The sequence below is a fragment of the Pan troglodytes genome, chromosome 11 (genome assembly GCF_028858775.2).
Source record: "Pan troglodytes isolate AG18354 chromosome 11, NHGRI_mPanTro3-v2.0_pri, whole genome shotgun sequence".
Lineage (NCBI taxonomy): Eukaryota > Metazoa > Chordata > Mammalia > Primates > Hominidae > Pan > Pan troglodytes.
The window spans coordinates 12512723-12536500 of NC_072409.2; the positions used below are offsets into that span (position 1 = coordinate 12512723).

At 37.0% G+C, this 23778-nt stretch overlaps 1 protein-coding gene across 2 annotated transcripts in view; it reads right to left on the bottom strand.

Moving 5' to 3' along the window:
- PBX3 (PBX homeobox 3) overlaps nt 1-23778 on the bottom strand; it is a 220809-nt gene that overhangs the window by 24416 nt on the left and 172615 nt on the right. For both annotated transcript variants that reach the window (XM_016961669.4, XM_016961670.4), the window contains exons 4-5: nt 13134-13324; nt 7320-7455 (exon numbers count right to left, since the gene is read on the bottom strand). In XM_016961669.4, the coding sequence (XP_016817158.1) occupies nt 7320-7455; nt 13134-13324 (327 nt within the window). The remainder of the gene's footprint in view (nt 1-7319; nt 7456-13133; nt 13325-23778) is intronic.

The following is a 23778-nucleotide window of genomic DNA, read 5'->3' on the forward strand; positions in this document are numbered from 1 at the left end:
CAGCAACAAAAAAATCAGAAGCTTCCCTGTTTTCTTTAAATCTTGCAGATATGCCTCATCTGTACTTGGTGCTATAGCATCCTCAAAGCTCCCATTTTTTACAACATGCTCTTTTATTCTCTGCACACTGTTTAATGATGTCCCACCTCCACTGGGATACACAATCAGAGCTTTTAGAACAGAGGGTCTGTAGCCTTCTTTTAAGACATGTGAAAGAACCGTTTTAACAAAATAGCTGCCTTTTCCTTCAACTTGTTTCTGGTTTACCAACTGCATACTTGCAGTAGGAATCTACTTCTGCCTTCTGTCTACTGCCAAAGCAACTGAAAAGGCCTTTATGTATAGCTGAAAAAAAGTACTGTAATTTGATAGTCATCTTCTTTTTTCCTGCTCTAATTATTATTTTAACGGGCTTCTTCTTATTTTAATAGTTTTTTTAATAAGGAAATCTTACTTACAAATTTTAATTAGCTTACTGAATATTCACTGCTTTGGAATAAGTAGTTTAATGAGTAAAGAGACCTCAGACTACTAACTAGCCCAGAGTCTCTAAAGTAGCTTAGCGGGAAAATGATGCCGCCCTAGTGATATAATCCAAGGTCTGTGCCTCACAAACCAGCACTCTGCAGCCTGGGCCCTGGGGATGAATGAATCACACTGCCTCTTGCAAGAAAAAAAGTAAGACTTCAGTTTCTCCCCTTTTATTAAGAATATCTGTGTAAAAATCCCCAAGTCCCCTACTCACTAAGGCTTGTGACCCTTGTCAAATCACTTAACTTCTCTGAACTTCAGTTTCCTCATCTGTATGGGTTAGATTGTGATGTTATTTATATTAGACTATTATAAAAGCAGGTCTTATTTGCCTCTTTAAGAGCTCTAAAATATGTTGGTTGAGTGAATAAATACCATTTCTGGTTCTCATTTTTGTTTTTAAATCAATCCTTTCTTTACAGTACATTTCAATTACAGTAGAAATGAAGAATAAGTTAACATTTTTCATTCTAAAAACACCTGGCAGAGAAAATACAGCCAGTTACTCAAATTCAAAATTGGAATTAGGAGAATGATGAATTTTTTTATGGCTTAGTAACTTGAATAATCAATGTAAATTAGCTCTATTCCAAAAAGTAAAAGTATATTAATATCTGCTCTACTAATTAAGAGTATGTGACAATTTAAGTATGATTCTCAATGCACATGACATGTGAAATAGTTTCTTCTTTTGTCAATTTTCAGGGTGTTAGGTAAAAGAGGAACTCCCTTTTGCTTACTTAATCAAAGCAAGTCAAGAAATCAGAAATTTCAAATTCTGGTTTAGCAAATCTCTTTCTCACACATTCTACATCCAACCTATCAGGAAACCCTGTACCTTCACAATTTATCCAGAACCCAGTCACATCTCATCATTTCTATCACAAATACTCAATTAAGTGAACACTCAAGTGTACCCCAACTGATAGCTCTGCTTTCCCTTGCCTCCCAGGGTCTAATGTCAGTACAGCTGCCATGGTGATCCTATAAAACTTAAGTCAGATCCATGTCACTCCTCAGTTTCCCATCTCACAGTGAAAGCCCAAGTCATCACCATGGCCTAGGAGGCCCATGAACCATTTATTTGGTCCCCAGCATCTTTAACTTCATCTCCTACTACTTGCTCCCTTGCTCAGGGCACTTCTACCTCAGGGCCTCTGTACTTGCTGTTCCCTCTGCTAGAATGTTCCTCACTGATTATCCACATGACTTGTCCTTCATCTCCTTCAATCTAACCAAAAGACACTTCCTCAGGAGGGGCTTTCTTTACCACCCTATTAAAAATTGCATCCTCTAACCACTTCCCTCCTTCATTTGTCAAGAGCAACTATCACTTTGTAACTGACTGTCTTGTTTACTTATCTGTATACCCCCACAAAAATGTAAGTTCCATGAGGGCAAGCTTGTTTTTGTTATGAAAGTAAACTTTTTAGTCAAATAAAATAAAAATATACAAAAAAGGGCCACACATCATAGGTATAGAGTTTAATGAATTTTCATAAAGTGAACATACCCATGGAACTAACACTTAGATCAAGAAATAGTTCTTCCTCCTTCCAATCACCATTCCCCCAAAGATAACTATTAATCTGATTTCTAACCCCCAAGGTTAATTTCGCTTGTTTTTCTATTTTTTATAAATGAAATCAAGTTTTTCCATTTTTTATAAATGAAATCAAGCACTTCTTTTACTTAGCATTATGTAGTTACATATAGTTATAGTTCATTCATTCTCATTGTTACATAACATTCCAAATATACATAAATATACCATACTGGTTTACCTATTTTCCTCTTGATGGACGTTTGCATTGTTTCTAGTTTTGGCTATTATGAATACTGTTACTAAGGATATTCCTATACATATCTTTTGGTGAGTATGTGTACACATTTCTATCAGGTAGGACATGGGTCTGTCTGGTTAAGTTCACTGATGTCTCTTTCATCCCTAGCACAGTATTTGGCACATAATCAGCATTATTCAATAAATGTTTATTAAACGAATGGAAACAGTCTTTTTAAATTCTGTTACTTAGATTTAATAACTGACATGAGACTTCCTTGCCTTATATATGCAGGTTTGTAATGCATAATAATTAAATTAATCTCTGTAAACCTGCCACTGAAATTAAGAAAGACTGTTAGTAACACTGAAACTCCTTGATTGTTCCTTCTTGATCCCATCTCATTGGATTCTTTTTTTTTTTTTTTTTTTTTTTTGAGATGGAGTTTTGCTCTTGTTGCCCAGGCTAGAGTGCAATGGCACGATCTTGGCTCACCCCACAACTTCCACCTCCTGGATTCAAGCAATTCTCCTGTCTCAGCCTCCCGAATAGGTGGGATTACATGCATGCACCATCACACTCGGCTACTTTTTGTATTTTTAGTAGAGACGGGGTTTCTCCATGTTGGTCAGGCTGGTCTCAAACTCCTGGCCTCCCAAAGTGCTGGGATTACAGGCGTGAGCCACCACACCCGGCCCTTTTTTAATTTTATCATTGCCTTTCTTTCCTTTATGTTTAACCACATATATGTCTCCCCTGACAATATGCTGTTTAGCTTGCTTGGTTTTAAACTTCCTAAAAATGTTATGTTACGTGTATTCTCCAATTTGCATTTTTCACTCAACATGAATTGATACTTGTAGATCATTCTTTTTCCATTGCTGAATAGTGCTCCATTGTGGGATTATAACACAGCATATTTATCCATTTCTCCAGTCCGTGGACAAATGGTTTGTTTCAAATTTTTTGCCATTTCAAACAATGTTACTATGAATGCTCTTACCAGTGTTTCCTGAAATACATACAAGAGGTCTTCTAGAAATTGTGGGTTGAATGGTATATGCATGTTCAAATTTATAAAATAATGTCAGAAGTTTTCCAAAGTGGCTATATCAATTTACGTCCCTACCACCAATATTATAAGGGCTCCTACTGCTACACATTCTTGGTAGCAGAATGTGCCAATCTAGGAAATATAAGTTATTCTACTACAATTTTTAAATCATATTTTCCTGATTCCTAATAAGAATGGGGATCTTTTCATACAATTGACCATTTCTATTTTTTCTTCCATGAAATCCTTGTTTGACTCTTTTGCCTATTTTTGAAATCGGTTCTTTGTCTTTTCTTATTAATTTATAGGAGTTCCTTATATATTTTGGATTTTAATCCTCTGTTGCTTATACACTTGTAAATATCTTCTTGCAGTGTGTGGACTGTTTCTACAGTTTAGAAAATATTTTATTTGAAAATAATTTCAAATGTGAAAAAAGCTGCAACAATAAAAACAGCATAAAGAATATTTGTATATGCCCTTCCCCTATTATTATTTTTCCCCATTTGTTTTATCTTTGTGGGCACTCATGCTCTGTGTGTGTGTGTATGTGTGTTTATATACACACACACACACATATACATGCAAACACACATTTTTTTTTTTTCTGAACATCTGAGGCTAAGTTATACACATCATGGTCCTTTACCCCTAAGTCAGTCAGTGTGTATTTCCTAAGTCTAGAGAGATTCTCTCACATAACCATAGTACAATTATCAATTACAATTTATTTCAGTAAATTTAACCCAATAATATCTTTTATGGTATGGTTTTCCCTACAGTACAGAATCCAGTCTAGGGTAAAGTATTGCAATTACTTGTCATATCTCTTTAGCTTCTTTTAATCTAGAACATTTCCCTGGCCTTTCTTGGACGTTTTTAAAGAACAATGCTCCTTCCCCGCTTTTGTCTTCAATAGAACATTCCTCATTTGGGATTTGGCTGGTGTTGTCTTGTGATTAGACTCAGGTTATGTTCTTGGATGAAATACTACACCCAATGTCCGTCTGCTCCTCCTTGGTGATGTTGATTCCAATCACTTGGTCAAGTTTTTGTCCCATTTCTCCACTCTACTATTACTTTTTTTTTAAATCTCTTGTAACTTTAAATGGTCTATGGAGAGACACTTTAAGACCATGTTCTTCATCTAAATTTTCCTCTAGATTTAATATCTATTGATAATTATATCTGATCCAATCTTTACTGAATAGTTGTATCATGTTGATGTTTTCAGTCTTTATTAAGTACTTTGATAAACAAAAGTTCTACCATTGAATCTATCAGTCTTTTCTTTTGTTCCTTACACATTTTATGTCCTGTTTAAGGAATTCTCGCCTGCCCTCACAGCACTAAAGATATTGCCTTACACTTCTTCTGAAGTTTCCCTATTATTATTATAAGCAGTTGCAGTAAATAATAAATCAGAGTTTCATATATTCTAAATCTAGTAAAAATAGTGTTATTCCAGTTGCCTGTTTCCAGGGGGCTTCAATATTTTTAAAGTTGGTTTTCTCTATGAACAATTTCTAGATTCTAAATTTAATTGTATTTCAGTATGATTTACATTTTAAACAATATTTTTTCTCTTTTGAAAGTAGTTAGCCAGGTGCAGTGGTTCATGCCTGTAATCCCGAAACTTTGGGAGGCTGAGGCTGGAGGATCACTTGAGGCCAGGAGCTCGAGACCAGCCTGGACAACAGGGTGAATCCCTGTCTGTACAAAAAATTAAAAAATCAGCTGGGTGTGGTGGCGTGCCTGTAGTCCTAGCTACTCAGGAGGCTGAGGCAGGAGGATTGCTTGAGCCCAGGAGTTCAAAGTTACAGTGAGCTGTGATAACATATCCCTGCACTCCAGCCTGTGTGACAGAGCGAGACCCTGTCTTAAAAAAAGAAAAAGCAAAAGCAGTTGACCTGTCAGGCCTAGAACAGAAATTCTTTGCTTTCACTTTTTAAAAACTTAAACAAAAGGCCATTAATTTATAAGCATAACTTATTTCTGAAATTCTGTGTTTGAAAGGCTGACCTGGAAGAAACAAGGTCAGAAAGTTTGCTTTTTAGACAGAGTAACAGAGCTATATCTATATTATTTCTACCTCTGTACCTTTTTCTCAGCAATTGCTAAAAAAAAAATTCAAAACATAATAAAGCTACTTTTCCATAGTAAACAAGTGAAATAAATTTAATAATTAACTGTTTTTAAAAAAAACACACTGGTAAGTGGGTTCCTAGCCTATTTTAGAAGTTAAAACTCCCTAGTTCAGAACAGCCAGAAGGAAACCTTTTTATCACTTATTCCACAAGTGTGTATTGAGCACACTCTACACTACACACAAAGTGTGAAGTACTACAGCTAATGAAAACTCCAGATTCTATTGTTTTTGAAATAGATGATATTAATCTGTTTTATTCTCTAATGGTGCATATACTATAGAATTGTTTTTTTAAAAAGAGTGGCAGCAAGAAAATGCTTAAACTCATCCACAAACATCCAAATTCTAAGTCAGAGAGTGGTTGTGAGAACAGGAAAACCAGGCGTGGCATCATCATCTGGTGTTCGGCATGAACCTAATCCTTTCACTAATGTTCAGGGAAAAGCCACTCGCCATAAAATCCTACTTGAAACGATTCTTCTTTTAATTTTGTCTTCTCTGGCTAACCCGGCATATCATATTATTCCTCCATATTTCATATGGAAGTGAGTAACCCAGTTAGTAATGTTTTATATAATATATGTCTATGTAAGCTGGTAATCCAAATCAATTATATTCCATTTCTAACTGCGTAAAAAGAAATCAAGATATACCATTTCATAAGAGAAATGACAAGAAACCTTGAATGAAACCTTAGTTATGAATCAAAGTTTGCTCTTGAGTTTCTACAGAAAATAATGCCAAAAGAGGAGCTGGAAATCATCTTACACCCAGGCCCTATTCCCTCAAATAACAATGACTTCATACACTGATATGAGACCCTCATTGGAACTTGAAAGGGATCTTTAGTATCTTGAACTTTATCTACAGCACCAGTATTTATTTAGAAACTACTTTTAAAAGTGGTTTCATGTGACCCCTAGTGAACACTGAAATTTTTGACAAGCGTCAGCTTTTCCTTAAGTTTCACTACAAAAACTGGTTGGTAAACTACTGCTTTTGCATGCTATAAAGAAATGCTCTTCAAATGTCAATCTATTAACAATAATATGAACATTTATATAAAATTGTATTTTAGAGGTAATGCTAATACGATATATTTATGTTCTAAAGAGGTACACTTGTTTGTTAATTTATTTGTTTCCAATCCTCAGTCCAAATACCAGTCTATCTGACTAAAACTAAATGTATTTTTGTTAGAAGATGACAACTAACTTCAGGGTCAGAAATTACTACAAATAAACATTTTTTTAAAAACCCCAAAATCAGAAACCCTGAAAGCATGAATTTAATTCTTCTGTTTAATGGATAATAAGGAAGCAAAGAAATCCTTGGGATTCAAACATTGTAGTATGTTACCAAGAAAGGGCCTGGTGAATTCCTCAAAGCTTTCACCAAAGAGTTATATTAAATTTCCTTTTGGCAACAAATAAATTGGTTTCTTGCTGGTAGAAGCTTAGGTCAGTCATCTAAATCAGGGAAACCAGGAATACATGCCATTTACTGGAGAGTCACTTAAGTGTAAACTGCATCTCTCCCCATGGCATGTTTATGTCCTCTCTAGAGAAGATTTACACTGGGGAATGGGGGTGGTGGTGGTCTTGATTCTTCGCCACTTACAGTTTTTAAAAATTATCTAAGGTTTAAAATCTTGCCTAAAACTGTGGAAATATCTACATTTTCCTTATATCTTTTTTGATGATAGAACATTTGGATATGAAATTTGATAATAATGCCCTGAGGAAGGAATGAGGTTCCTGTCTCCACAGGGAACAAGACAGACCCATGGGTCCTTTCTCACCTGTGACACTGTGATGCTGCATTTCTTGGCCAGCTCCTCTTTGGCTTCTTCACTGGGGTAGGGGTTGCTGAGGTGTGAGTAAAAATATTCATTCAAGATTTCTGTGGCCTGTTTACTGAAGTTACGCCTTTTCCGTCTATGACAAGAGTGAAAGAAAATAATTGCAGTTACAATCAGCATTAACCTAAGAGGGATGGGTTAATTAGGATGATACCAAAAAAGTAGATTTCTCTTTTTAAACATCCTTAAGGTCTAATTTATTTCTGTGATATTATACGTTATGTTCTAGACATCCTCCAAGGCATTATCCAACTCATTTTAAGATGTAGGATCACTGAGAAAAATACCAGACTATGAAGCACAATTAATTGTGCTTCTTTCTTTGAAGACCTAATATTTTAGATATTCAATGAAGATCCAGTGAGAACAAACAAAGTCTATCAGAGAGCTTACAGGGAAGAGGACTGGGCAGAGGAAGAGTTCTGAAAGAGAAATATCTTGTCTAAAGGGTTAGAGCAGGTTGGGGCACCGTAAAAGACAGGGAATGTGTGAGATGAGTCTGGAAGGATGGGCAGGGGGCAGATTACAGAAGCTCAGTGGAGCTATAAGAATTTTTGGATTTTATGCTGAGTGCAATAGGAAACTATTGAAGGTTTTAAGTTTTATGTTTTTAAAAGATCATTCTGACTGCTGAGAATAGGTGGAGGAGGGCATGAAAGGAACTGCAAAGCCCATTTTAGGAGATGATTGCACTGGTCAAAATGAAGATGATAGTAACTTGGCACAAGGTGAGAGCAATGAAAACAAGACTCAAGATCTACTTGAAAGGTAAAAGCAACAGGACCTGATGATGTATTGAATGGGAGGAGTGAGTGAGGGAGATAGAGAAGGAAGTTTAGGAAAAAAAAAAATGCTTCGGGAAGGATTTCTAGGTTTTTCTGCTTAAGCAACTTCCTGGACTGAGGTATGATTTCCTTCACTAGGCAAAGAGGAGAGAACAAAAAGTTATCTTTTGTTTTTGTTGGGAAGGGGGTAACAGACTTTCAAAAGATCAAGCATTTATTAACAACATATTTCAAGTAGCAAAAATGTCATTTATATTTGGGTTTTGTTATTAAGATTTTAAAGAATTCCAGCCTGAAAATTATCATTTGTCAGAATTCACTTTCAATTAAGTACTCCAGTAATTAGAAAATACCTTCCCCAGATAATTTTCTTAATACTTTCTTCCAAATAATCTTAATTCTTCTCAATTGTGATATCCCACAGTCAGAAAACAAAGAGTCAGTAGGCTGTTGTATAGGTATGCACTCTATGAGATTCTTCTAGTCAAAATGGTGTCATTCATATGGCAGGTTAAGTATGTGATCTACATTTCAACATTAAGGGAGAGTCAAGGGAGCAAGAAATCTAGGTCTGATCAAAACAACTCAGGTTTTAGTCCTGAAATGTCTTAATTTCAATAATTTTTAGGAGGGTTAAACTGTTGTTTTCTAGAGGATGAAGATGAGATTCAAGATCTATTTGGGGATTAAAATCAACAGGATTTGATGATGAACTGGATGGGGAGGTGGTAAGAGAAGACAGGGAAGGAATGGAATGAAGACAAATACACCAAAAAGAAGAACAGTTAGCATTTTTGCAGGAGTCATGTGTTGCTTGAAAAGAAAGACAAGGTCCCGAGGTGAGAGCACATTGAAGAGGTACACTCTGATGAGTAGGTGCATGGGTAATGTCTAGACTAGATACTGAAAATGTCAAATTTATGGACATTATCTTGCCCATAGACATTATTTATTGAGACCACACAGTAATTACCTGCTCATAAAAATCTAGGTTTCTGACTTCTTATGAAAAATTGGGATACCAACAGTACTGGGCCCACGTTCTCAGAAGGCAGCTCTAGGTTAAAGCTGAGTGATAGCTGCCCCCTTAGATATGCACCTGCCTGTTCCAACCCTCCTTGTCCCTCCCTGTATCCCTGCTCCAGCCACTCCACTCAATTCCACTATATGTAAGCAAGCTCCTGGAGCCCAGGAGCAAGGCCCAGGGTAGATGGGAATAGATGACACAAGTGCATTTCTGTGGGAAATAGCGACGTGTGAAAGGAGGATCAAAAAGAAATATATCTAGAAAAGCAAAGAGAAGTTTGGCTCACATCACTTTTGCCCACGGGTGGTTTTTAACAAACATCAAAACACCTCAGAGAACAAACAGAATAGCTCACCGGACATTCTGGCTGTGTCCAAACTACAGCACTTCTACTGGAAGAGGAGACGGACCTACCCAAATTTATTCTTAAATGTTTTGCATTGGTGCATGCTTTGTCTTGTCCAATTATGAAGCAAACATGAGCATGGGAAGTCAGAGTGAGCAAGGGAATCATATATCTGACTGAGCATGTTTGCCTAGAGCAGAGCCCCTTGCCTTCTCAGTGCAGAGGGCTTGCTGGGAGGCACTACAAGAATAGATGGAACCAAAGCTCAGTATTTGCATTCACTTGAAGGCACAGGAGAGAACTTGGTCTTATACGTTATTTATTTTTTAGAAAGCATCCTGTAGAAAATGCCCATTAAGCATTTCCCCTCAGTTTCACTCCCCCAGGGTTCACCACACTCTAAATGGCTATGCCTCAGGCCAGTGTGCAGTGGCACATCAGTCCAGGCCTGTGTTCCATCAGCATCACAACATTACTAACAGCAATCTCTACGGGAGAAGAGACTCTGCTCCAAGCTCTGCCACTCTCTCATTCTGGCCCTGCTCACTTTAGGCTGTTAATATACTTTCTCTTCATGGAAGAAAAATAAATCATTTAGGTGTATACATTATGAATGCAGTTATTTAAAAAATAAGCATGCATGTTGACAAGAATGGGAAAGTATCAGCAGAAATAAGGATAGCAATTATATTAGAAAATATTTCTATCAGACATGTTTTACTATCTTTGTTACATAATACTTTTTATTAAAATGCTCAAATTAGACAAATAATTTTAAAATGTCTTTTGTCTTCTGATGCTACCTCTCTAACCCTGATTTGAGCTGTTACAAAGTATTAAGTGGAATTATTCATTCATATGGCCAGTCAATAAATTATTTTTGGTAGCCTCTAACATGTAAGTCACTTGCTAGAATTGTGGGGAATGCAAATGTGTAAGTCTTGGCTGTTGCTTTCAATGACACTGTGGCTTACTAAGGGAGAGAAGAAATGTTCATGAAAAACTACAAGAAAAGGGAGCCTACATGACTTTCAGTCTGAATAGTTGCGTAAACATAGTATAAGTGTTCAAGGGAAGGAAGGGCTAGTCCAGTGGGGTGATTAAGGTGGATTTTCTGAAAAGCGAGCATTTAGACCAGACCCGGAACGATGAGCAAGATCTCACTAGATCCAACAAGTACAAGCACTGGTTCCACTCCGGGCTCCATTCCAGATACCCTCACAGATGATGACTCATTACTGGTAACCAGCTTAGAGAGACAGTTTGTTGTGGGAGCCAGGGAAGTTAAGTGGTTAGACTTAGGAAAAGAAGGAATTCTAAGCAGTAGAAACATAATTCCATGAAGCATTTCATTTTGGAAGAAACACAGGAAAGAACAATTTAGTGATATATAAATAAGAACACTGAAAATGTTCAAACTCAGATCTAATAATTCCATTTCTAAGAATTGATCCTTAGGAAATAATCCTAAAGACCAAAAAGGTTCAATCAATGAAGATTTTCATTAAAATGTTAGTTTAAATAAAAATCTATCTAAAATAGTACCCTCTCCATTTTCTCTCCCCTTGACTTGCTTTATTTTTCTGCATACCACTTATCACCCTATTACATTTCATTACATTATTAAATAGAATGTTATGGTATATTTGTTCACCTGTTTACTGTCTGTTTCTTCAAGTAGAATATAAGCTCAATTGGGGCAAGTATATTAATCTGTCTTGTTTACCAATATATCCTCAGTACCAATAAATATTTGTGGAAGGAAGGAAGAAAGGAAGAAATTATATGAAAATTAATAGTTGGCTGGGCATGGTAGCTCCTGCCTATAATCCCAGCACTTTGGGAGGCAGGATAGCTTGAGTTCAGGAGTTCAAGACCAGGCTGGGCAACATGGTGAAACACCATCTCTACAAAAAATACAAAAATTATCCGAGCATGGTGGCAAATGCCTCCCAGCTACTCGGGAGGCAGAAGCAGGAAGATCACTCGAGCATGGGATGTCGAGGCTGCAGTGAGCCATGATAGCATCACTTACTGCACTCCAGCCTGGGTGACAGAATGAGACCTTCTCTCAAAAAAAAAGAAAAAGAAAAATTAATGGAGACAAATTAAATGCTCAAAAATAAGGGAATGCTAAGGACATTATTTATTTTATATTCATTTGGTAACTTCAATTGTTAAAATGCTATTAATAATTAGAGCTTATACTACATGAAAATGTTTATGTATTCATGGTAAATTTTTTAAAAAGCAGACCAAATTATGCATATTGACCCATCACAGAAATATTTCTTTTAAAAAGCCCCCAAACAAACAAAAAGAGAGAGAATATTATAAAACATTTATAGTGATTTTTTCTTTAGGTAATAAAAATGAGGTTAACTTTTATCCTTCATCCTTTTATTCCATATATTTTCCAAACTTTCCATAGTGAGCTTGGCATTTTTAAAATAGAAAAAAGAATAATAAAATCTTCACAACAACAAAGAAGTAATGCAGAGAGGGACAGGCCTTAAATGTCAGGTTAAGGAGTGTATATGTTAAGTATGCATATATCCAGCATTGGAAAGCTACTGTGGTTTTCAAGCAAAGCAATCATGGTAGCACGGTGATGTTATAGAAACAGACAAGGGATATGGAGGATGGGCTGGAGGGCAGTAGGACTGGAGACAGGGAGACTAGTAGGTACTGTGTTAGCCCATGTACAAAAGGATGGGCAGGAACTGAGACGAAAATAAAGAGCTAAAATGAAAAACACTGAAAATGCTCCACACACTTTGTTTTCCAGTTGAGAAGCTATCTTAGTTATTTCCTTTAATATTGTGAGATTTGGATGATAATTATCACCACTGTCAGATTCCATGGGAGAAGAAAGAAAAACAAAATAGAAACTCCTTTCCAAAGCTGCAGATTCATCATAAGCTTTAGCAATGCCCCGAGAGGCATCCCTACAGAGGCAGTGTACACTAGGACGTTGACAATTCTTCTGTTCTGTCACTCAGTAGGTCACTGTAGACAATTTATTACCATATACAATATATTACCTAACTCCTGTGAAACTTGGGGAAAGCTTCAGATAAAGGGAAATTTTCATCCTTACAGGAAAAATGGTAGGCTTTCTTTCTTGATTTGGAAATACAGATTCTGGAGTTTTGTGGTAACTGCTATTAACTGAAATGACACTTCCTTCTTAGGAGTATCAATATCTCCAAGTATTTTCCCATACTATGCACAACCCGTGTAACATTAAGAAATTCTTACAAAATACCCCTTGTTAAAATAGTTATATGCAGAAAACTATTCTTAAAAATACCTTTTAGCATCAGAATGGAAAGGCTACATATTCCTAAAGTCATTAGCAGAGACACTAATCCTATTCATTTCCTGAGTCACTAAACTGGCAGCTAACCCACATTACCATTCCCAGACAGGAAAGCTTGACAGCACAGGAACCATGAGTTGAATTACCTGTCCATTGTACAAAAGACTCATATGGCCAAAAGAATCTAAGACCAACTGGTCAGTTTTACAGAAAATAATACACAAGGAGTGACAGACGGGGGAAAGCCATGCAATAGATTTATGGCTTCACATACCTGGCATCAAGGAACCTTGATCTTAAAATCATAACTGCTTCACAAGTGCTTTGTTTGAGCTGCATCTGAATGGAACTAAATTTTCGATGGATGATGCCCACCATTCTTTCAATCTCTTTTGGAGAAATGGGACGTGTTCTACTCTGTTCTCGGAGAAGGTTCATCACATGTGTAGTAAATTCATTACATGCCTGTAACGGAAAAAAAAAATCACTCCTTTGGAAACTATCTACTATCACATGAAGACATTCACTCATCTGAATTTACACCTCATTTGCAATCACCAATAGCATTATACAGTGTGTAGGGTAAAATGAAAACTAAGACACTTGTAAAATGGTAGTAATAGTAGTTAAAGCAGCAAGAATTCTGAAACCGTGCATGGTCAGACGTGCAAGGAGATAGCATTCAACTACTCTTCCCACCCACCCCTGTCCATTTCCAAAATGATGTTTTCCCATTCGAGGATGCTCCCTATCAATTCCCATATACAAGTAAAAATATATGTTAATTGTTAATACTAAGTACCACCTATTTTCTCTGGAGTTTTACATTTAATCAACAAATGCTTACTGAACAACTACAAAGTTCAAACTCTTGCCAGTGCTGTAAGGAACACAGAAATGAGCAAGATGCAGGCCTGGCCTTTGGTGAGAAAAAATGTATAAAAAACTAATTCAGTGCAAAGACTAACAGGAAGATATTAAGTTCCAAGGAAGGAATATTTTCATCTGTAGGCTTCACGAATTGAGCTTTAAACAATAGGTAGCATCTTTGAAAGGTGGATAAAGATGGAAGTCAGGAGGAATTCCAGGTACTAGAAATAACAGTATGTTGCAAGTTCAGAGAATGGCAAATAGGAATACAGATAATATGTAAAGAAGCAAAAGGATTCAGGTTTGAATTAGCACATAAAGGGCCTTGCGTGCCAAGCATTCCAATGACCTATTATAATTTAGCTGTAGTGCAGGCCTTTAGTGGATATAAGCCATCTCTGTAAAGCAGCTCAACTCTTCAACGGATGTCCAACAGAAAATAAGGATCAGATCTGGGTCTCAAACTTTTTAGTTAACAATCCTCAGGCCGGGGGCGGTGGCTCACGCCTGTAATCCCAGCACATTGGGAGGCTGAGGCAGGTGGATCACAAGGGCAGGAGATCGAGACCATCCTGGCTAACACAGTGAAACCCCATCTCTACCAAAAATACAAAAAATTAGCCCACCGTGGTGGCGGGCGCCTGTAGTCCCAGCTACTCCGGAGGCTGAGGCAGGAGAATGGCGTGAACCCAGGCGATGGAGCTTGCAGTGAGCCGAGATCGCGCCACTGCACTCCAGCCTGGGCAACAAAGCGAGATTCCAAGATTCTGTCTCAAAAAAAAAAAAAAAAAAAAAAATCCTCAGACATTGTCTCTTTCAGTACATACACACAAACACACACACACACACACATTTGTTTCCCCTAATATTCAGAGTCTCACTCTGTCACCCAGGCTAGAGTGCAGTGGTATGATCATAGTTCATTGCAGCCTCAAGCCCCTGGGCTCAAGCAATCCTCCCATCTCAGCTTCCCAAGTAGCTGTGACGACAGGCATGTGCCACCATACCCAGCTAATTTTTAATGTATTTTTTATTATTATTATTATTTTTGTAGAGACAGAGTCTTGCTCTGTCGCCCAGAATGGAGTGTTGGAGTGTAGTGGTGTGATCTCGGCTCACTGCAGCCTCCGCCTCCTGAGTTTAAGCAATTCTCCTGCCTCAGCCTCCGGAGTAGCTGGGACTACAGGTACACACCGCCATGCCCGGCTAATTTCTTTTGTATTTTAGTAGAGATGGGGTTTCACCATGTTGCCCAGGCTGATCTCAAACTCCTGAGTTCAGACAATCCACCTGCCTCAGCCTCCCAAAGTGCTAGGATTACAGGCATGAGCCACGGCGCCCGGCCCCCAGCTAATTTTTAAATCTTTTTTAGAGTCAGGGTCTTGCTATGTTGCCCAGACTTGTCTCAAACTCTTGGCCTAAAGAGATCCTCCCACCTCAGCCTCCTGAGCTGCTAGGATTACAGGTATGTGCCACTGCATCCAACTTCATCTATATTCTCTTTGATTTATAAATCTGTATAACTGGGCCTACACTGAAATCCAGTACTGCCTGGTAAATAAAGCACCAGTTTATACTCCTGAAGAAAAAGAGTCTCTTCTGGCATTTTTCTTAAAAATGCAAGACGGGAAATTCTGCATCTTACTGCACGGGTGTCCCTGATGGAGTGAGAAGACAGAAAAATCACTGATCAATGCAAGACGTGTTTGGAAGTTATAATAATGTCCACTTCCCTAGAGATATCCCAAACATTGCTCACATATAGCACATGATGGTTTTTCTAACTGCTCATTAGAGGACTAACCTTTCCTGAACCCTGTGTATTTCACTTACTCTAAAATTTTACAGAGCTTTCCATAAATATTTCTAAGGTAAGGTAAAATGAGTCTTATCATGTAAAGTTTTTTCAAAAATATGTTTTAAGCCATAGGAAATATTAAATTCCTTGTGAGTGGTGACACTATATTATACTTATGGGATTCTTCAGTGTAGAATTATGCAATATACATACCTAATAAACATCTACAGATTGGTGGGCTTTTTAATACTACAATTCAAGAGTGAGAGTTATGTTGGTTAATAGCCATAAATTCATTATCCCTGAATCATAAGAGAAGAATTCTTAATCTGCAGTCAATGGATAGGTTTAGAAGGTCAATGACCTCCTGAAATCCTACACAAGTTGTGTGCATATTAATAATTCTGATGAGAGAATCTGTGAAGCTTTTGTTTTCTTTTCAGAATCTCAGTCTACAATTTTAAAAGGTTAATAATCATTGTCCCAGGATATGACACAGTAAAACATTAAGCAATGTTGTAGACTAAAACCAGAAGTTGAAGGCAGAAACCAAGATTTAAAAAAATAAATTTAAGATCTTCCCCACTATATTATCCATTTATTTTATCTTATTACTATTTTTTTTGAGACGGAGTTTAGCTCTTGTTACCCAGGCTGTGGTGCAACGGCACGATCTTGGCTCACTGCAATCTCCGCCTCCCAAGTTCAAGCGATTCTCCTGCCTCAGCCTCCCAAGTAGCTGGGATTACAGGCGTGTGCCACCATGCCCGGGTAATTTTTTTTGTATTTTTAGTAGAGACGGGGTTTCACCATGTTGGTCAGGCTGGTCTCGAACTCCTGACCTCAAGTGAGCTACCTGCCTCAGCCTCCCAAAGTGCTGGGATTATAGGCATGAGCCTGTAATAAATAGCACCTGGCCTATTATTTTGAGACAGTTTCATTCTGCTGCCCAGTCTGGAGTGCAGTGGCACGATCTTGGTTCACTGCAAGCTCTGCCTTCTGAGTTTGAGTGATTCCCGTGCCTCAGCCTTCCGAGTAGCTGGGATTACAGGCATATGCCACTGCGCCCAGCTAATTTTTGTATTTTTAGTAAAGACAAGGTTTTACCATGTTGGCCAGGCTGGTCTCGAACTCCTGACCTCAAGTGATCCGCCCACCTTGGCCTCCCAAAGTGCTGGGATTACAGGCGTGAGCCACCATACCTGGCCTATATTATCAATTTAAATGATTTTATGCCAAATTAAAAACAAGTGGTCACCCTACCAATAAATATATGTATATATCTTTTTCTTGAACTTTCCCTAAGGAGATGTTTATATAATTTCCAATTTATGTAATGTGACCAACTCTACCCTTCAGTTTTCTCATCAGTAAAACAAAGATAACTGAAGTAGAACTATTCCCAAACTGGGATTAACAAATTCTATAGTTCTACAGCTAGTTCCATAGAATGTTAACTAATAGTCCAACAATATGATATGTTTGGGAATTGCCGGGTTAACCAAAATCTTAAAAATTTTTTGTGGGTAAGACTCTTCAGTATTCCTATCCTAATATTTGTAATAAATCTTTAAGGAGAAATAGCATATCCAACTTTTTCCCAAATAAATTTGGCCACAAAATTTCTCTCTAGAGTAATCCTGTCCAATAGAAATACATTGTGAGCCACATATTAAATTTTTAAATTCTCAGTAGCCATATTAAAAAATAAAATACAAAGAATTAGGTGAAATTAATCAACAATATATTTCACTTAACCCAATATATAAAAAATATCCTGGCCTGGGCAACATGGTGAAACTCCGTCTCTACCAAAAATATAAAAAATTAGCTGGACATGGTGGCACGCCTGTGGTCCCAGCTACTTGGGAGGCTGAGGTAGGAGGATCACTTGAGCCCAGGAGGCAGAGGCTGCAGTGAGCTGAGATTGTGCCACTGCATCCAGCCTGGGTGACAGAGTGAGAGAAAGAAAAGAAAGAAAATTAAGAAAGAAAGAAACAAAGAAAGACAAAAAAACTGTTAATGAGGTATTTCATTCTTTTTTTGTACTCTTTGAAATCTAGTGTGTATTTTACATTGACAGCACATCTCAATTCAGACTAGTCAGACTTCAAGTGCTCATTAGATACAAGTGGCTAGTGGCTGCCATATTCGACAGCACAGCTCTACGGCACCTTGTGGACCAACGTGCTAGGAAAAACTCTTTGGGAAACGCTATGCTAGCTAATCTTTGATATATTTTAAAATTTTTCACCACCATACATTCACACAAACACAATAAAAGCCCATTTGACTTAGGAATGTCCTTGATGAAGCAATATCAATTATTCATCTTATTACATATCAACCTTTGAGTATGTCTTTAATATTGCGTGTGTCAAATGGGAAGCACACAAAAAAGCACTTGTATTTGCACATTGAAGGAGGACTGTCTTGAGAAAGAGCACTTTTATGGTTAAGTAATGAGCAGAAGTCACTTTCTTCATGGAACATCATTTTTACTTGAAAACAAATATGATAAATTATGATTATATGGAGTTGGGTATTTGGCAGATGTTCTCTCAGAAATGAAACAAGTAAGCCTTCCATGCCAAGGAAAACAGCTGACAGAATTATGCCAATTAAAAAATTTGAGTTTTCAAGTGAAAATTAGAATTTTGAAAAACTTGCATCCACCATTGTAAGCTTAACAGTTTCCCAGTAGACTTTCTGATGAGTTCAGAGTTGATATCCATAAACAAGATATTTTGATATTACATAATGAAATGTGTCAAAATTTGGAAGATACGCATAATTCAGTAAACCTGTACTTTCCAAATTATCAACGCATGATGTTACAAAAGCACACATAGGTACAAGAGCCATTCAAAGTGAAAACCAGACCAGTGATCTTAAATAAACAGAGTACAAAAAGTTAACTGACATGGTTTCAGGCTTCTCGTTGCAACATACCTTTACAAAACTATAACTTGTCAAGTTTTGGTGTAATATAAAAAAATAGTATTCACAATTATCTGAAAAGGCTATTAACGTCTTCTCTTTTGCAATGACATATCTGTGTGAGGTCAAATGCTTTTCATTTATTTCAACCATATGACAACAGTTGACTGTAGAAGCAGATATGAGACTCAAGCTGACTTCTGTCAAGCCCATAGTGAATTTGCAAAGATGAAAAAGTAAGGCCATTCTTCTCACTAAATTTTAAGGTTTTTTGTTTTTAAAAAAAGTTATTTAGGTTAACATATAATAGCTTGTTGTTATTTTTAAATTAATTAGGGCTGGCCATGGTGGCTCATGCCTATAATTTTAGTACTTTGTGGGGGCGAAGTGGGAGTATTGCTTGAGCCCAGGAGTTCAAGACCAGCCTGGGCAACACAGCAAGATCTCATCTCTATAATAAACAAATTTAAAAATTAAGCCGGGCATGGTAGCACACACCTGTGGTCTCAGCTACTAGGGGGGTTGGGGCAGGAGGATCACTTGAGCCCAGAAGATCAAGGCTGAAGTCAGCTATGATCATACCACTACACTCTAGCCTGAGTGACAGAGTGAGAATTTGTCTCTAAAATAAAACAAAATAGGCTGGGTGCAGTGGTTCACACCTGTAATCCCAGCCCTTCAAGAGGCTGAGGCGGGAGGAATGTTTGAGCCCAGGAGTACAAGACCAGCCTGGGCAACAGTGAGACCCCATCTCTACAGGAAATTATTAAAAATTAGCTGGGCACAATGATGCACACCTGTGGTCCCAGCTACTCAGGAGGTTGAGGTAGGAGAATCACTTGAGCCCAGGAGGTCGAGGCTGCAGTGAGCCATGTTCGCCCCACTGTACTCCAGCCTGGGCGACACAGCAAGACCCTGTCTCAAAAAATTAATAAAATAATCAGTAAATACTTTAAATTTTTCTAGTTTTAATTTCTATTATAATAAATATTGATAGACGTAAGCCACCAACCCAAACGCTTTTACAGAAGTCTCCAATAATTGTTAAGAGTCTAAGTCCTAAGACCGAAAAGTTTGAAAACTGCTGTACTAGAGTATGGAAGCGTTTCTAATGCCACGTAACACTGTTAATTCCAACAAACCTAGCTCACTCATTATGGTAACATACATCTATGACAGGGCATATATCTTAACAAATAATTCAAGACTTCTATGTGAATGACACCTGAGATATTAGCTTTCTTAGTTTTTGTCTAGCTGGGTTTTAACCTCTCCAGAATGAGTGTTTGTCTATGGATTCTAAAGAGCAGCCAAAGACTTATATAAGAAAAAAGGGTTAAAAGCAAAAAAGTGTCTGCATCTAAAAACTCATAATTTGCTAAAACATTTGCTGAATGTCTCACGACTTATTAAGTGAAGCCATCTATGAATGCAAATGCTGATGAGCAATTTGGCAATAGCCCAACATTCACAGAATTCACATAGCTTTTCTTTAAACCAGTAGTTCATACATGATTAATTAGAACATCTCATTTATGTAGTGCGCACTTTAGCTCATTACTCTAAGTAAAATTCGTTAACTATTTACATTTAGATAATTAAAATCTGGGTACACCCTTAAGAAAGATGCATACACTTTAGGCAGTGATTTTTTTCCTTTATACCAGTGAAAGTAAATTACAGCCTCATTTCAGCATCATCTGTACCAGGTTCAGAGCAGAGCACAGTACTGTCTCATCACCTAGCTCCTTAAAAGGCATACATTTTTTAAACATATAAACACAGTAAGAATGATCAAATGATTGCAGTTGTTTGGAAGGGCCACCCAACCACATATTAACATTGATGCTATTTATAATATAGAATGCTCACTTCAAACATTTATCATATCTTACTTCATGTCTATAAGATATATTAAAATAGACATTTGGAGAAATTTTTCCTTGCCTTGTGTTTTCCAAGTGAAACTGTCAGTTACAAGCTTTCTGGTTAATGTCCATAATATAAATACAGATATACTGTGGTTAATTGCAATATTTGGGAAATAAAAGTATGCCTTGAATTTTCTGATTAGAAGTACTGGCAGAAGCCTTTTTCTTTTAATCCAGCTGTTGAAAACTACCTAGGATGCATTTTTGTTTATGTGTTTAAAACACACACTGCAATAACAGTTAACATAAGGCATGGAAGATTTCATCTGTTAAAAGCATTTTCAATCAATTTTTATTATGAGTCTTTGTCTTTCCCATTTTTTCCTTTCTCCTTAAAAATCCAAACCAAGTAATAATTGAGGATTTAAAATATTTGGATTCTCAATAACTTTTTAATGATATTTTTGGCTGGCAAAACTGTCTCCTCAATATCTGTACATATTTGGTTTACACAGAAAATTAAAGTTTTCAGTGTTTTCTTTATTTTGTGGTGGGGCTTTTTTCATTGTGGATTCAAGATTCAACCTCGTTTTTGCCTTTAAGTTTATATTGTGGAAGTAAAACTGCAAAGTAGACAGTGGGCAAGCACTGATTTTGGGGGAAGTTTTATAATGATCAGTGATCAGATCTAAAAACTGAACTGGTCTTTTGCAACCATCAAGAAAAGCTAACTGTAAACAGATCATAATATTCTAAAGCCCACTTTTGACAAGAAAGAATAAATATCTTTTAAAAAGTAGATGCCCCTCAAATTTGTACTGCAACTATTTTCCAAATGTCTCGCCAGCCTCACAAGTAATTCTAGTCGAATATGGTAGATTTTGTATTTACTGAATGCTTATTAAATCCACAAATTTTTCTTGTTTTGGGATAAAAGTCTGCATTTAAAGATTCTAAGCCAACTAGAATGAGACCAATATGCCTAAGGAACAGCCACAAAGATGAAATAGCTGTTGTACCTCAACACTTCTTACCTAATTACATGGTTTAGGGACCTATCTCATGAGGGTTTTATAAGGATTATATTATATAATGTATGTTAAGTTCTTTGCACAGAGTCTGGAGCATAATTAATACTCAGTAAATGACAGTTATTATTGATGACAATGAAAATGGTAATTTTATGAAATTCATACTATTTTTATGTCATTACTCTGCAAGCAAGTCCACACTTTATCTAATATAGTTCTGCCTCCTCATTGCCTGAATAAGTATAAAAACTGCTTCCAAAGAAGTTGAAAAAAAAAAGAGTATTCAAATGTATTAAATAAAACAAATAATTTTATTAATCGAGCTTGTGGTCATAAATACAATTGGTACATAGAGCCAATAAACTAGTAACTCAAAGGAAAAAAAGGGAACAAACCAAACCCTCCTTCCAGGCAAGGAAAAGTCCAGGCATGAAAGTCAACAAGAAGTAAAACCCTTCCCTTGGAACAATGAATGACAAATCCTTGCTTTGGAACATGAAATCAGGTAGTATCCTTTTGTCTGTCCTGCTTAACCATTAAGAAGAAATAGCAAAACGGAATTAGGAGTTTACAGGCTGCACAATCTCTAATGTGAAAACATCAGCATTTTTTAATCTGATAAAAATAAAATCCTTTACAAGCAAAAGCTATTTTGCCAGCAAACCTAAGCACATAATGTAGAGACCTCAAAAAGCACAAGGATATGCTTTTACAGTAGTTTAAATTTTCACCCATTCTCCATTCCCCCTGCAATCTGTAAGTCCTCTGGTAGCCAAATGCTACCTGATTGGTCCTGAGCACATTCAGTGTATTCCTTGGTTCCAGTGCTTTGCCTGATTTGGGGTGAGTTCAAATGACATCTGCGAACTCAGCAGGTTCCCAGATGCTTGGGAAGGGTTGGGACCCTTACAACACTTTTGCCTTCAGCAAAAAATGTATTTCAATATAATTATAGTAGATAGCTTTCAATATGTCATCTCTATTATAGCAGCTGTAAATTATGAGTGAATTGCCTGTGTACAAGCATTTCTTCTGGCACAAGCAAAGTGGGAGAGCTGCATAGAGCATTATATATCTTTTCCTTTTTAACTGAGAACAAATGTTGAAGTCAAATTTCATTTGCAAAAACCAATGTGTCCATTTCCTTTTGGTAGGGTGCTGGAGGAACCAAGAAAGACCAGCTCAATAGGAGGCCTTTACTTCTTAAAAATAAGGCTTCCCAGGAACCTTGGCTTAAGTTCTAGGAACTCACCTATTCTAACAGTGGTCCTTTAACCATAAGAAAGTATTTGCAAGGTACAGTAAAGGCATTTTTCAAAAGTTGTAGCTAATCAACAATAAGACAGAGAAGCAACTAGATTTGTCTCTTAGCTAAAAAGCGAGGCAATGTACCCAAGATGAAGTACTATAAGACAGTTTGCCGCAAGTTTTGGAAAATTATCATATTCCTGCTGGGTGTCAGAATCAACAAGAAGAAAATAAAATAGTTTTGTTTCCTTTTGGGTGGCAGTAATAGTCAAGAACCTTACCCTAACATATATCCCATGCCTAATATTTCAAAAGTGTTTATAAGTGAATTTTTAGATGGTTATCATCAAGAATCATTAAATCTGAGCCTATGTAATAGAGACATATGATAAAAGAACAATTTTCTGGAGGGAAAAAAGACAGGATTTTAAAGACAATACCATCTCTAAAACATACACATAAAACTGAGCCTTGCAGCTTGGATTTAATTTTGCTCAAACTGTAGCTCTAGTCTGTCTGCTTAGCTTTGTAAATGTGGCTGTGCTTATAAGGTACTTTAATTTACTGCAGTGGTGATGTTTGTTAATTTTATGGCAATCTAAATCTAAACAGTCTTCAGATACACTTTCATTACAGCTTCATTGTGAAACACAGTAGAGTGAATAACTCTAAGATTCTAATGTAGTTTATTTCTAAAAGACTCAACACAATTTTCTGTTGAAGCCTTTGCCTTAACATATATGTTCTTCCTATTTACTATTAAGCTTTCTGTCACTCAGAGTACCCATGTTCACTTTTAGGAGGAAAAATATAATTTCTGGAAAGTGTAAAATAGTTGTTTTTGGCCGGGCGCGGTGGCTCACACCTGTAATCCCAGCCCTTTGGGAGGCCGAGGCAGGTGGATCATGAGGTCAGGAGTTCACGACCAGCCTGGCCAAGATAGTGAAACCCCGTCTCTACCAAAAATACAAAAAAAAAAAAAAATAGACGGGCATGGTGGCGGATGCCTGTAATTCCAGGAGAATTGCTTGAACCTGGGAAGCGGAGGTCGCAGTGAGCCGAGATTGCACCACTGCACTCCAGCCTGGGCGACAGAGTAAGATTCTGTCTTAAAAAAAAAAAAAAAGTTAAAAAGTTGTTTTTCCATCTGCTCTATTCCCA